The sequence below is a fragment of the Rhineura floridana genome, chromosome 2 (genome assembly GCF_030035675.1).
Source record: "Rhineura floridana isolate rRhiFlo1 chromosome 2, rRhiFlo1.hap2, whole genome shotgun sequence".
In the NCBI taxonomy this organism is placed as follows: domain Eukaryota; kingdom Metazoa; phylum Chordata; class Lepidosauria; order Squamata; family Rhineuridae; genus Rhineura; species Rhineura floridana.
The window spans coordinates 110643946-110658735 of record NC_084481.1 but is presented as its reverse complement, the minus strand read 5'-3'; the positions used below and the strand labels follow the sequence as shown (position 1 = coordinate 110658735).

At 43.8% G+C, this 14790-nt stretch overlaps 1 protein-coding gene across 2 annotated transcripts in view; it reads left to right on the top strand.

The window, feature by feature from the left end:
* The window catches only part of DUSP8 (dual specificity phosphatase 8), a 123270-nt gene that overhangs the window by 18528 nt on the left and 89952 nt on the right, over positions 1 to 14790 (top strand). The window contains exon 2 of one of the 2 annotated variants that reach the window (XM_061610118.1): positions 12456 to 12860. In XM_061610118.1, the coding sequence (XP_061466102.1) occupies positions 12630 to 12860 (231 nt within the window). In that variant the 5' untranslated portion in view covers positions 12456 to 12629. The remainder of the gene's footprint in view (positions 1 to 12455; positions 12861 to 14790) is intronic. The other variant, XM_061610119.1, reaches the window with a different exon arrangement.

The window sequence follows — 14790 nt, the reverse complement described above, 5'->3', positions numbered from 1 at the left end:
TCTTTACTCTAATAAATAATTCCGGAATAATTCCCACAATCTGGCTGAAAGCCTATATCATTCCCATCTACAAGAATTCAATAGATAGAGAGCGTTTATGGGCCAAGCTGGCGAGCACTAATATCGATAAACGCCTTTTATATCTAATCAGGGAACTATACTCGAACAACAGCATGAGAATAAGAGTGGGAAATAATTTAACTGATTCAATATCGGTGAACAAAGGTATAAAGCAGGGCTGCCTTTTAGCTCCATCTTTGTTTAATCTTTATTTAAACGACATCGTATCCGAGCTGGAGGACCCATCTTTTTCCCCTCCTTCTGTGGGAAGTAGAAAGGTTACAATGCTATTATACGCAGATGATATGATACTGCTATCTCTTACCCCCAATAGGCTTAAGGAGACTAATGGCGAATTTGGATATTTACTGCGAAAAGGAACATCTCCAAATTAATTATCAGAAAACCAAAATTATGGTATTTGGAAACAGATGTATTAACCATAAATGGTCTATGGGAAACCATCCTATAGAACAATGTCGCTCATTTAAATATCTAGGGATCCAGTTCCAAGATAATCTCTCCTGGAAAAAACAACTCGCTGCTATCAAACTCTCAGCATCTAAGACCGCTGGAGCAATACTTAGATTCTACAGGACTGTTGGGGGTTGTCAGGTGGCTCCTGCACTGAAAATCTTTCAGTACAAGGTTTTATCTCAGATTCTTTATGGGGCGGCTATTTGGGGATGGGATGCTCTTTCCTTCCCCTCACTTGAAACTATCCAAAATAACTTTCTTAAACAGCTTTTGCGCCTACCCCCCGGCTCTCCTACTGCCCTTCTACGAACTGAATGTGGCCTGTTACCAATCAGTGCCCACATACATAAGACCCTGTTAACATTCTGGTCCTCACTAACTAATGCACCTACTAAAATTCTGGTGAAGGCCTGTTTTGATCAGGCCATGATGGACAGATTTTGGAACTTGAGATCCCTGAATATTTACCATAATATCATATTACACCGCAGTCCCCCTCTCAATTGAACAAATTTAAAATCCGAGTACAGATAGCACAACATAGTATATGGATGGATAGGCTAGCCATTCTTAACTCCAAGTTTTCAAAGTGGTATGGCACATACAAATATGATCACTCAAGGGCTGAATGTTTGTCGAATCTTCAATCTGTGCACTTAAGACATGCTTTTACAGCTCTCAGATTTCAGACAATGCCCAGTGCCATTACTACTGGCCGTTATCTCCAATCCCCGTGGGACCAGCGATGGTGCATCTGCCAACCAGGAAAGGTGGAAGATTTGCCCCACTGCTTACTTGATTGCCCACTTTACATCCACCCAAGATCTAAATATCTCGAACCCTTGATCAACTATCTAGGAACTTGTGATGTTGCCCAAACTGTTTCCTTTCTTCTTGCCGACAATGACTTTCGAGTCACCCACAAGGTGGCCCATTTTGCCTTTGCTGCCCAAAAGCTAAGGGCCAAACATTTAAATGATCTTGGACTCTAGAGATTTTACTGTTCTACAGTTTTATTGTAATATCCTGTGAGTTTTAATATATATATATTTACTAATGATAGAGGTTTTGTTTAAATACTTGCTTAAACGGAGAATTCTAAAAGTGTGTAATGTTTTTAATGTTGTGTTGGCCTATGGCCTGGTAATAAATTTGATTTGATTTGATTTTGATTTACAAGAATGGACCTAAGAATGACCCGAGTAATTATCGTCCAATCAGTTTATGTTAGATTCTTGCAACTTGAAAAAGTGTGTTGTTGGTGATGGTTGTTTTCTATGAGTGCCAGTGCGGCCAAACACTTTTTCATATGTTTTAAAAGTTGGAATGCTTTAAAAGAAATGTGGGTGCCACAGCATTTGATTGTCCTGATGTGCAACCTATACTCCGAACAAGAGGCTACTGTAAGGACAGAATATGGAGAAACCGATTGGTTCCCAATAGGAAAGGGTGTGTGTATTTTATCACCCTATTTATTTAATCTATACACAGAACATATCATATGGAAAGCAGGATTGGACCAAGATGAAGGAGGTGTGAAAATTGGAGGGAGAAATATTAATAATTTAAGATATGCAGACGATACCATACTACTAGCAGAAACCAGTAATGATTTGAAACTAATGCTGATGAAAGTTAAAGAGGAAAGCACAAAAGCAGGACTACAGCTGAACGTCAAAAAGACTAAATTAATGACAACAGAAGATTTATATAACTTTACAGTTGACAGTGAGGACATTGAACATGTCAAGGATTATCAATACCTTGGCACAGTCATTAACCAAAATGAAGACAATAGTCAAGAAATCAGCAGAAGGCTAGGACTGGGGAGGGCAGCTGTGAGAGAACTAGAAAAGGTCCTCAAATGCAAAGACCATGGTATTTCTGAATATGTATGGATGTGAAAGTTGGACAGTGAAAAAAGTGGATAAGAAAAAGATTAACTCATTTGAAATGTGGTGTTGGAGGAGAGCTTTGAGGCTACCATGGACTGCGAAAAAGACAAATAATTGGGTGTTAGAACAAATGAAACCAGAACTATCACTAGAAGCTAAAATGATGAAACTGAGGTTATCATACTTTGGACACATAATGAGAAGACATGATTCATTAGAAAAGATAATACTGCTGGGAAAAACAGAAGGGAGTAGAAAAAGAGGAAGGCCAAACAAGAGATGGATTGATTCCATAAAGGAAGCCACAGACCTGAACTTGCAAGATCTGAACAGGGTGGTTCATGACAGATGCTGTTGGAGGTCACTGATTCATAGGGTCGCCATAAGTTGTAGTCGACTTGAAGGCACATAACAACAAAAAAGGATCACTAGGAGCTAGAAAAAAATCTTTGTGGCTAGTTCCACCTTGCAGATTGCTAGGTGGCCAGCTCTGATCTAAGATTAGGCTATGACTTGAAACTCTGTGCAATGTGAACTTTGAGGGGGCTTTTTTTTTTCATTTTAAGGTTCTAGGTTGGGAGTAGGGAACCTTTTTCAACCTGAGGGTCACACTTCCTTGTGGGCAACCTTCCAAGAGCCACATGCCAGTGATAGGCGGGGCCAAATGTGGGTGAAGCAACAAATGTGATTCGTACTTTTATACAACAGACTGCATTTGAGCCCCACACAAATTGGAGGTTTCTGTACACAGGCGCACACACTTTTCTCCACCCTCCAGCCAGGCAAAAGCATTCAAGAAGGGTGTAGGGCTGCTGAGAGGGGTAGATTGGGGAGAGAAGGTGTGTGTACAGACAGGCATTTGGACCTAAGGTTGCTCACCTCTGTTTTAGAAGGTATAATGGATAAGAGCTATACAAAGAACAGGGAGCATATACCTGCCCACTTTCCCTGATTTTTGTGTAGATTGTTAGGGTATTTTATTGTTGTAAGTTGCCTTGAGTTCTTTTTTTGAAATAAGCAGGCTAAAGGCTTTTTTACATAAATAAAATAAAACTTGAGTGGCGAGAGCAAGTCTGCATTGCAGAACCTAAATTCTGTGCCAAATATATGGTAATGAGCTACATTATGAAAATGCTAATTACACATATGTTGCACTATTTTTCTATTTGCACCTGTTTTGAACATTGGTTTGCTCTTTAAGAGTAGCCAAAGAGGTGATAGAGTTTAGCGCAGAAAGAAGAAAGGTGGGGCTGGGATTGGAATTCCACCTGATGGCGTGGCAAAGGGCCATCTCTTTAAAAAGACTCTCAAAAGTCAGCTTTGAGCCCCAAGGCAGACAAGGGTTTATCTCCCCAGTCTAAGTGGGGACACCTTAACAGGAGAGCCAGTTGGGGTGTCATCCTCTGTTCCAAGCAGATGTTCTAGCTGTGGGAAATTACCTAAGCAGCAGGGAGGCCAAGAACCAGGCTGTGCCTGAATAGTGAGAAACCTGGTCAATGTCTGCTTGGGCTCTGAGGTATAGCTGTTGCCTGGCATCTGTGCAGTTGCTGTGGAAACACAAGGCATTAACTTGTTAATAGGACTCGTGTCCTCGATTGCCACTGCTGCAAAAATAATAAGAATAATTTAGTAATAGTCCTGTGATGTAGGGATTCCTCATGTGACAGAGTGGATGGTAGAGCAGTTGAAAGAATGGATGGTGGGAGGGGGCTATTTTAGCTACAGTGCCAGAATTTATATAGTGTAGATAGCTGTATAGCTTAAGCCATTTTGCCGGCATTTCAGGTTCTATGCTGACAGTTCCTTGCTTTGGTAATCCTTCCAGCAGATAATAAACTGCCATTCCTGAAGGCTGAACCAAGTATTACTTTCTGTCAACCCCTGCCCTGCACATATTTGTTCTGAAGGCTTGCACACACTGTTACACTTTACCCTTTAACTGCTGTACCAGGAGGCAAGTGCTGCATGTAGCTTTCTTGATAATGACGGATCTGTCTCCAAGCAGTGGTTACGGAAAATTCACTAGACTCCAGCTGGAAACCTTCGAGCCACATCTGGTCCCTTTTTGCCAGCCTAAAAGCAAATGGGATATAAAAAAAATAGGAGGGGGTTTATTCAGACCCCTCAAGTGTTGAAAGAACATGTTATAGGGATGCAGGATTGCATTATGTAGCTCTTGCTCCCCCCACACATGACACACATATACCACTGGCCAATTGTTTGGTGGCTTTGTTAATGGGCTTTGCATGCATACGTGTGTAGAGCTTCTCCGCGTGTGTGTGGGGATTACCACAACTCTGGCACATGCATGGAGGAGCTCTGTGGGCATGCATTGGTACATGGTGGCAATTGTGCTGCAGCATTCTGCACTAACCATACTTTAAGGATCAACCACAAGGAAAGTCCTATATGCAATGCATTGCAGTACTGCAGTCTTGGAAGTTTCCAGTGCCTGAACAACTGTGTTCAAGTTATACTGGTCCAGCAATAGTCACAGCTGTCATACTAGCTGAAGCTGGTAAAAGGCGCTCCCAGCCACAGAGGCTATCTGGGCCTCTGTTGACAAAGCTGGATCCAGGAGCACCTCCAGGCTGCTTACCTTCTCGTTCAGAGAGGGTGCTACTCCATTCAGGGCAGGCAGTTGGCTAGTTTCTCAGCCATGGAAACCACTTATCCACAGGGCCTGTCTTGTCAGGATTCAAGCTCAGTTTATTTTTCCTTATTCAGCCTACCATGGCATCCAGGCACTGCTCCAGGGTCTGCCCAGCCTCGTTTCAAGTATTACGGAGAAATAGAGCTGAGCGACATCAGCACACTGATGCCACCTTGCCCCAAATCTCCCAATGACTGCTTCCAACAGCTTTATATAGAATGCTAATAATTAAGTGGTATATACTGTACACATCTTAAACACATAAATAAAATATTAAATATCACTGGAGATAAAATATTGCCCTGTAACATTCCACAGCATAACTGCCAGGGGGCCAAAAAGCACTATTCCAATGCTACTGTAAGGACTCAGCCCTATAGATAAGATTAGAACCACTGTAATATACAGTAGTGTCCCTGATATCCATTCCACGAAGCCGATCCAGGCAGATACCATGGCCGATGATAACAAAAACTGCAAAGCGATTAAGAAAAAAGAGCAAAGACATACTCTCCTTGTCCCATTCGTGATAAAGTACATCCATCAGGGTGACCAAGGCCAATTTGGTCCCATGACCAGGCCTGAACCTAAATTGGAACGTGTCTAGATTGGGAGTGGGAAACAGGATCTGTCTAGTTCACTGGCCAGTTCCTCAGCTTCCTCACCCCTGCGGGGCCAGTTGCAAACTGTGCTTTGGTAGGGGTTGGCTGCATTTGGGAATTCCCGATTGGAAACTCACGACTAGAACCAATTCCAGTGGGGCTCGCATTTGGTGCCATATTTAAAGGCTGCCAGACGCAAGCCCTGCTTGCCAAGGAATTTCAGGAATACACTTTAAGGCTCCTGATTTGTTCTTTTGTAGCGTGTTTTTACTTGTCCTACACCTGATGTCATATAGGTGTGGCCTCGTGGGTCAAATTAGAACCCTTCCAAGGCTTAATTTTGGCCCACAGGCCAGAGGTTCCTGTGCATCCTTTAGATAATCTGTATCATCCAAGAATGCCAGCAGTTGCTTTCAAGGAGTTTAAGTGCGCTCTTTGCATGACTTGTAATGTATCTTTCCCTCCCTCAGGACTATGTCCTCAGACAGCCTGTAGTTGCTCTAATACTCGTGTTAAGGTGCCCACCTTGTCCTAAAGATCCAGCTTGGCACCATACCTCCTGTTTCATTATTTTCATTCATGTTAACACTGTGCCCATCTCCTCATTACAGTAAATCAAGAGAGAGGTGGGATTAAAGGATTACCATAATTTATTTATTTATTTAATTAAGCTTATATACCGCCCGACTAGCAACAGCTCTCTGGGCAGTGAACATTAAAAATACAATAAAAATAACACAAAACTGTACACAAAACTGTACAGTCTAAAATCAAAATATAATAATTTAGAATTAACAGGAATTAAAATGCCTCAGAGAAGAGAAAGGTTTTAACCTGGCACCGAAAAGATGATAGTGTCGGCGCCAGGCGCACCTCCTCAGGGAGACCATTCCATAGTTCGGGGGCCACTACTGAGAAGGCCCTAGATCTTGTCACCACTCTCCGGGCTTCCCTATGAGTCGGAACCCGGAGGAGGGCCTTCGTAGTAGACCGTAGTGTACGGGCCGGTTCGTATCGGGAGAGGCGTTCCGACAGATATCGTGGTCCCGCGCCGTATAAGGCTTTATAGGTAAGTACCAACACTTTGAATCTGGCCCGGAAGCATATTGGAAGTCAGTGCAAACGGGCTAGCACAGGTGTTATATGCTCAGACCGCTTAGTTCTTGTTAGCAGTCTGGCCGCCGCATTTTGCACTAGCTGTAGCTTCCGAATCGTCTTCACAGGTAGTACTACGTAAAGCGCATTGCAGTAGTCCAGACGCGAGGTTACCATAGCATGTACCACTGATGAGAGGTCCTCCTTACTCAGATAGGGACGTAGCTGGGCTACCAACCGAAGTTGGTAGAACGCATTCCGGGCCAACGAGGCTACATGATCCTCAAGTGTGAGGGAAGAGTCTAAGATGACTCCCAGACTACGCACCTGTTCCTTTAGGGGGAGTGTAACCCCATCCAGGACAGGGTATATATCCACCATCCGATCAGAGAAACCATCCACCAACAGCATCTCAGTCTTGTCAGGATTGAGTCTCAGTTTGTTAGTTCTCATCCAGTCCATTGTCGCAGCCAGGCAACGGTTCAGCACGTCGACTGCCTCACCTGAAGAAGATGTAAAGGAGAAGTAGAGCTGTGTGTCATCAGCATACTGATGACAACGCACTCCAAAACTCCTGATGACCGCCCCCAGCGGCTTCATATAAATGTTAAAAAGCATGGGAGACAGAACCGAACCCTGCGGGACCCCACATTGGAGAACCCACGGTGTCGAGCAATGTTCCCCAAGAGCAATGATCTTCAGGAGCACTGAAAAAGATTAAAGTGGATTTGATAAACTGACAAAAGAGGGACATTGCTTTGTTTCTGAATCCCTAATTTAGGCCCCAAAGTTAATTTAGGCCCCATGTTAACCTTTTACCTCCTTTAAGGATTAGCAGCCTGTGGTCATTGTATTACGGTAAAAAGGCATACTTCAGTCCTTAATTTTACCTCATATGCATAACATACATAGATTTGGAATGTGCTCACATGAATCACCTGTGGCGTCTGTAAGGCTGCCGGTGGATTCAGAAGGAAGATCTATTTGTGTTAACTGGTGCCTTAAGAACACAAAAAGAACCCTGCTAGATCAGACCAAAGGCCCATCTTGTCCAATACTCTGTTCTCACAGTGGCCAGCCAGATGCCCATGGGAAGCCCACAAGCAGAACCTGAGTACAACAGCACTCTGCCTACTTGTGATTCCCAGCAACTGGTATTCAGAGGCACACTGCCTCTGACTGTGAAGATAGAACATAGCCAACAAGAAGATAGCCTTCTTGTTGGTAGCTTATGTCTTTGGTGCCACAGTTTTTATGATGTAATCTGGTATAGCCACATGCCCCCAACTTGTGCGGTTGTACCACTTAATATGAATAGCGCCTCCATGGGCAGGCTCCACACACACTTTAGGCAATTCCCTGAAAGGCTTCCTGTCTGAACTGGACCTTAGAAACGGTCCTGCTTCCAAAGCCAGGTAGGGAGGGGTTCAGGATCACATTCACCTAAAGAACAACTGCATGAGGTGAATTATTATTATTTCCATTTTACAGAGGTTGAGAAATTGTAAATTCAGGTAGCTTACTAAGTGTGTGTGGTAGCGGGGGGATGGGGGACTAAGTGGGTGGAGCAAGAACCAAAAGTGGGCCAGGGCACCTGTTCCTCTTTCCCTCTCCCTGTCACCTCTGCTACCCCTTTTCTCTCCCCCCATTCACATACATCTATCCATCCCCCCTTCATATCCATCCACACATCCTCTCCATTCACACAAACTTCTGAAATCACAGCGCTGGTGCTGCCATCTGACACAAAACACCTGACCTCTCTCTCCTCTCATTATGATCCAGTGGGCAGGAGAGAGGAAGAACAGGGGAGAGCTGGAGGCAAGCAGGCATTTCTCCTTGGATGGCAGCACTGAGATCCCTACGTGCTGCAGTCCTAGGACAACCCTTTCCCGTGTGCCTGTTTGCTTGCCTGCTGCTTTCTCTCTTTCCCCACATAGCTGTGGTTTGATCACAGGTAGGAAAACAAGAGAAGGAGAGAAAAAAGAAAGAGCTGCAGGCATACAGGCACACTCATGAAGTTGGAGGCCTGACCACTGAGTCCAGTGACTTGATGCAGGGGTGGCCACTCCGTGGCTCTCCAGATGCTGCTGGACTACAGCTCCCATCATCCCTGACCATGAGCTGTGTTGGCTGAGACTGATGGGAGCTGTAGTTCAGCAGCATCTGGAGAGCCACGGAGTGGCCACCCCTGAGTCAGTGTGGGCCTCTTGATTCTTTTAGAAAACAGATGACAAAACTTGGCAAAACAAAAGCCACAGTTAAATAAACCTTTCTCTCTTTTAATGAAGGCAAGGTCAGGGCACAGGCAGGGCTGTTCACTATCGTTTGGTATTCATTTCTCACACTTATTTCTTCATTGTACGTTAACATACACAAGCCACCACCGTGTTTTTGTTTTGTTTTAAGCATATCTGCAAATCCCCTTAAATTATGTTTTGAAAGGTCTAAATATTGGCCCTTCTCTATGAGAATGAAAGGACTAAAGTTCTGTTACCTCGTATCAATCTTTGGCTGGCCTGTATTTGATGGCTCCATGTCATTCTGATTATTTCATTCTGATCCCTTTGTCTGTGTATTATCTGTCTCTTTATTGAGACCTCGGTGTCTATCTGTTTTGATTAATATTTCTCCTGACTGGAATTTGGAGAGAAACATGTGGCTAGTCCCCCCTGCCCCCCCAGTGGAGAAAAAAATCGGTTAAAGCAGGAGAGGAATGTAGGGGGAGAAAGCCAATTAATTTGCATCCTTTCTGATTACCTTCAGTTCTGTAGATCAGGTACAGCAGGGGACCCTCAGTGAGGTGGAAAGCACATAATGAAGTGTGTCATAATGGTAGTAGGAGCCTGTGTCTTCCCCTTCAGACCACTCTTAATTAGGGCTGTTTCGGTTCTAAAAGCCTGCCCTGAAGTGCAAAAGAGAATCTAATTGTGGCACATGAGAGGGAGAGAATATGCATATTGAGGGGCAGAGGGATATGCAAGTCAACTGCCAAAGGAGCTACTGTAATTGGCATCTTTGTTCAAAAGTATAAATAAACAAATAGATAAATAATGCACACTGAGGAGGTAAAGAAATGGGGAAAGGTTTAATTAGAAATAGTTGCTTTCCTGCTCTGGCTTTTAGTATAGTTGTCATAATTTTCTTCTGTAAGGAAAAAAGTAAAGACAATACAGAGTGATCTCTGTGATCTAAGAACCCTAATGAGAATTAAGGTTCAGAAGAGAGCAACCAGAATGATCAAAGGGATGGAGCGACTCCCTTATGAGGAAAGGTTGCAGCATTTGGGGCTTTTTAGTTTAGAGAAAAGGCAGGTCAGAGGAGACATGACAGAAGTGTATAAAATTATGCATGGCATTGAGAAAGTGGATAGAGAAAAGTTTTTCTCCCTCTCTCATAATACTAGAACTCGTGGACATTCAAAGAAGCTGAATGTTGGAAGATTCAGGACAGACAAAAGGAAGTACTTCTTTACTCAGCGCATAGTTAAACTATGGAATTTGCTCCCACAAGATGCAGTGATGGCCACCAGCTTGGATGGCTTTAAAAGATTAGACAAATTCATGGAGGACAGGGCTATCAATGGCTACTAGCCATGATGGCTGTGCTGTGCCACCCTAGTCAGAGGCAGTATGTTTCTGAAAACCAGTTGCCGGAAGCCTCAGGAGGGGAGAGTGTTCTTGCACTCAGGTCCTGCTTGCGGGCTTCCCCCAGGCACCTGGTTGGCCACTGTGAGAACAGGATGCTGGACTAGATGGGCCACTGGCCTGATCCAGCAGGCTCTTCTTATGTTCTTATGTTAATGTATGTAGATGGACCTTCCAACTCGGTATCTTCAGGCAGAGTAGACTATGAGTAAATCTGAAAAAAACATAATCCTATGCATGTCAGAAGTAAGCTCTGTTAAGACTTAGAGTAAGTCCCACTGAACTTAAGTCTGAGGCAAGTGTGTATAACAGTGCAGCCTTAGTCTGCAATCCCATACATGTCTACTCAGAAGTAAGCTCCATTGGGCTAAATGGAACTTACTCCCAGGTAAGTGTACCCACTTACTTGAAAGGAACCCCTTTTATTTAGACATACATAGGGTTGCGCTGTAAAGTAGCCAGGCTGGTGCCACAAAGCAAGTGATGCTACCTTTGTTAGATGAACTAATGTTAAATGCTGGTGGTGAGCTTTCATCTTACACAGAATTTCTCTACTGGAGTAGCTAGCAACTCAAAGAAAAATATAGGTTGATGTTAATCCAGGAAATATAGGTGTCCTCTGAAAGAGAGGAGTAGGAAGGTTCAAATGGGATCTATGCTGACTGGATTACAAAAAGTTTGGGCCTGTAGGGATTGGGCAATATAACTCCTCCCAAATTATAGGGGGATGGGCATCTGTCAGAAATGTAACAAAATGTGTTTTCTTCTTTTACCTTGTTTTTCTTTAAATGACAAACTGGAAATTATTTATTTTTGTGATGGTTTTCTAAATAATTGGTGATTAAGCCACATAAAGTAATATTTTCATGAGATTGATTGCAATTTGTTAGGTTTAAGCTATGAGGGTGAATTCAGATATTCATTACTTCATTGAGAAATTTCACTTTGAAGTGAGAATTTCCTGTATGTCTTCTGTGTTTATTTTTTCTTGTAAAGATAACCATCTTTCTTGTAACCATTATATGGCAAAATGGGGGTACAAATTAGGATTTCATCCAGTGCAAACTTAAACAGTGCCTCTCCCATCCTGTGGTTTTCATATGTCAGTGGTTCTCAATGTTTCTGCTTGAAGGGAGCCCTTCCCACAATAGCTTCTCTACTGAGAAACCCTGCCATGTTTTTCTCTAGTCCAGAGCACGTAGTGGCCAGCCCTACTGGGTCTTATTCTTTCCCCATGTGAACTGAGAGACGATCTAGAATATACTGTCCTGCAGTTATGTATTACATAGGATAATTGGGAGTGGTGGGCAAGCTTTCTTTGGTAGCTTCTCCACCATTACTTACCTTTTTGAGAGACTCCTGGTAGGTTTAAAGCATGGGTGGGAACCTGTGATCCTTTAGATGTGGCTGAACTGCAACGCCCAAAGTCCCTGATCATTGGCTCTGCCACCCCGTGCTGATGGGAGTCCAGCAACATCTGGAAGGCCACAGATTCCCCATCCTTGGTGCAGAGGAACCCCCTGCTCACTGGAACATAGTTTGAAAGCCCTTCTGCTACATAGAATGAAGTGGGACTAGACAACAGTGAAGCATACAGAAATGTTGGGGAGGGGATAATGTGAAGTACATCTGTATGTGAACTACAGATGATGCACTGAGGCCCAGTGTTAAGGTCAAAAACTGCACTGTGTCATTCTGAAGCTCTAGAATGTTGTTTCAGGGTCCCCTTTCTCTCTTTCTCTGGATGGCTGATCCACTAAGCACTGTGGTGCTTTCTTTAAAAAAGGAGATAGGGAACCTGTAGTCCACAAGATCTTGTTGGATTCCAACTCACATCAGCCCCAACCAACATGATCAGTGGTCAGGAATGATGGCCACCCCTGCTACAAAACTCGTATAGGTTTTGCCAGACTTAAGCTAGAGAAGAATAAAATAGTACCAGTTTGGTGTACTAATAGCATCTGACTCCATTTTCCACCTTTTTCTTTCTCTTTTTCTGTCTGTCTGTCTCTGTACTTCTCAACAGGTTTGGCACAATGACTTGTCATTCAGGGCCTTAGCAACGTGGCAAAATTTGGCTGTTTTCAAGCTGCCTCCCCCCTCCCCCCAATCCCTTCGTTTCTGGGAGATCTGAGCTGGCTTCCCCTGCCCTGGGCATTCCTTCCCTTCTTTTACTTGCTGCAGAAGGGACAAGTCTACCATGGCCGGGGACAGACTTCCACGCAAAGTGATGGATCCCAAGAAGCTTGCCAGCCTTTTGAGGAGTGGGTCCGAAGGCATGTTGGTCATTGACAGCCGCTCCTTTGTGGAGTACAACTCTTGGCATGTCCTCAGCTCTGTCAACATCTGCTGCTCCAAGCTGGTCAAGAGAAGGCTTCAGCAAGACAAGGTATCCATCACAGAGCTCATCCAGCCGTCCTCCAATATCAAGGTACTTAAACTTGGCCCCGTTGGTCATTCTCCAGTCATGTTTTGATTTAGTGTTCCCACTTAACCTTAAAGGGCAGCTGATATATGAAGCAGTGCAATAAGTGATCTGATAATGCATTGAGTTGGGACAACATATTACCTAGCACACCTTTTTAGGGACCTTTTCATTTACAAATACACCTGCTCAGTTTGCAGGTTCAAAAGGAAGACCAGATCAGAACCAGCGAAGAGGGGCTTCTTAATCCTTTTTCCATATGCTGTTTTTCTGCTGAAATTGCCTCTCATCAGATATTCTTATCCTCATTGGAGAAATCTGAGTATGAGGGGGAAAGGGTAAGAAACCCATCTCCCCCTGTGCTAGTCTTCTGCTTGTATCAGGGCTGCCTAATGCACAATACCATTGTTATGGTTAAAAAACAACGCCCCAAAGAGAATCCTGGGATCACACATAATGTGTGATTCTGCCTTTAGGCCAAAGCTGGCTTGGGCAGAAGGGGGACCAAATAGAGCTAACACATGTGTAGAATTTATTAAAGTATAGGGCTGCATAAAATGTTCACTTGCCTTTTTTTTTTTTTTTTGCTAAAAGTAGTGCTTTTGGGGGCAAAAATAGTTCACCTCTTTTCTTCTACTTTGATACCTTTCTTATTTATCTTGTTCCTGGGAGTAGTCACATAGGTGTTCTCAGACAATCTGGGATCACGTAGCAACTATAGTTCATCAGATTTGGCTATGTGACGGCATCACTGAGGGAAAATGAAGCCAGTTCAGAGTTGAGGATATTGCTACCTGTATGAATGAACATTTTTGTGCTCTTTTGGAGCAATCACCTAACATCACTTAGAGTCTGCAGTGTTTGGTACTGTCAATAAGTTTTGTGAAAACCACCCCCAATTTTGGCCCATATCTACAAAAATGTAGAATACTAAAATTATCCTCCCTATCAAAACAATAGAAGATGGCCACTGTAACACCAATTTTTGTGAAAGGATGAGAGCAACCTTCCCCAACCTGGTGCCTTCCAGATGTTGTGGACTGCAGCTCCCATCAGCTCCAGCCAGCATGCTCAAGGATCATTGAGAGATTTATTTTATTTTATTTTATTTATTTAATTACATTTTTAAACCACCCTATAGCAACAAGCTCTCAGGGCGGTGCACAAAAGATAAAAACAGGTTAAAACACAAATAAACATGAAAACAATACAGTATAAAAATATATAAACAAAATTAAGACAAAGACAAATTAAAGTAGAATTTAAAATGCCTGGGCAAAGAGGTAGGTCTTTACCTGGCGCCGAAAAGATAACAAAGAAGGCGCCAGGCGTATCTCGTCAGGGAGGGCGTTCCATAACTCGGCGGCCACCACTGAGAAGGCCCTAGCTCTAGTTATTACTCTCCGGGCCTCCATATGCATTGGAACCCGGAGAAGGGCCTTCGACATCAGGCACAGTGAACGGGCTGGTACATAGCGGGAGAGGCGTTCCACCAAGTATTGCGGTCCAATGCCATTAAGGGCTTTATAGGTAAGAACCAACACTTTGAATCTGGCCTGGAAACATATTGGTAGCCAGTGCAGCTGGGCCAGGACAGGAGTTATATGATCATATTTTTTAGTCCCGGTAAGAACTCTGGCCGCAGCATTCTGCACTAGCTGAAGTTTCCGAACCGTCTTCAGAGTTAACCCTACGTAGAGTGCATTACAGTAGTCCAATCTAGAGGTTACCAGAGCATGGATAACTGTGGCAAGGTTCTCCCTGTCCAGATAAGGTCGTAGTTGGGCTACCAGCCGAAGCTGGTAGAACGCATTCCGTGCCACCGAGGCTACCTGAGCCTCCAGTGACAGGAGCGGATCTAATAAGACCCCCAAACTACGGACTTGCTCCTTTAGGGGGAGTGTAACCCCATCTAGGGCAGGTCGGACATCAACCA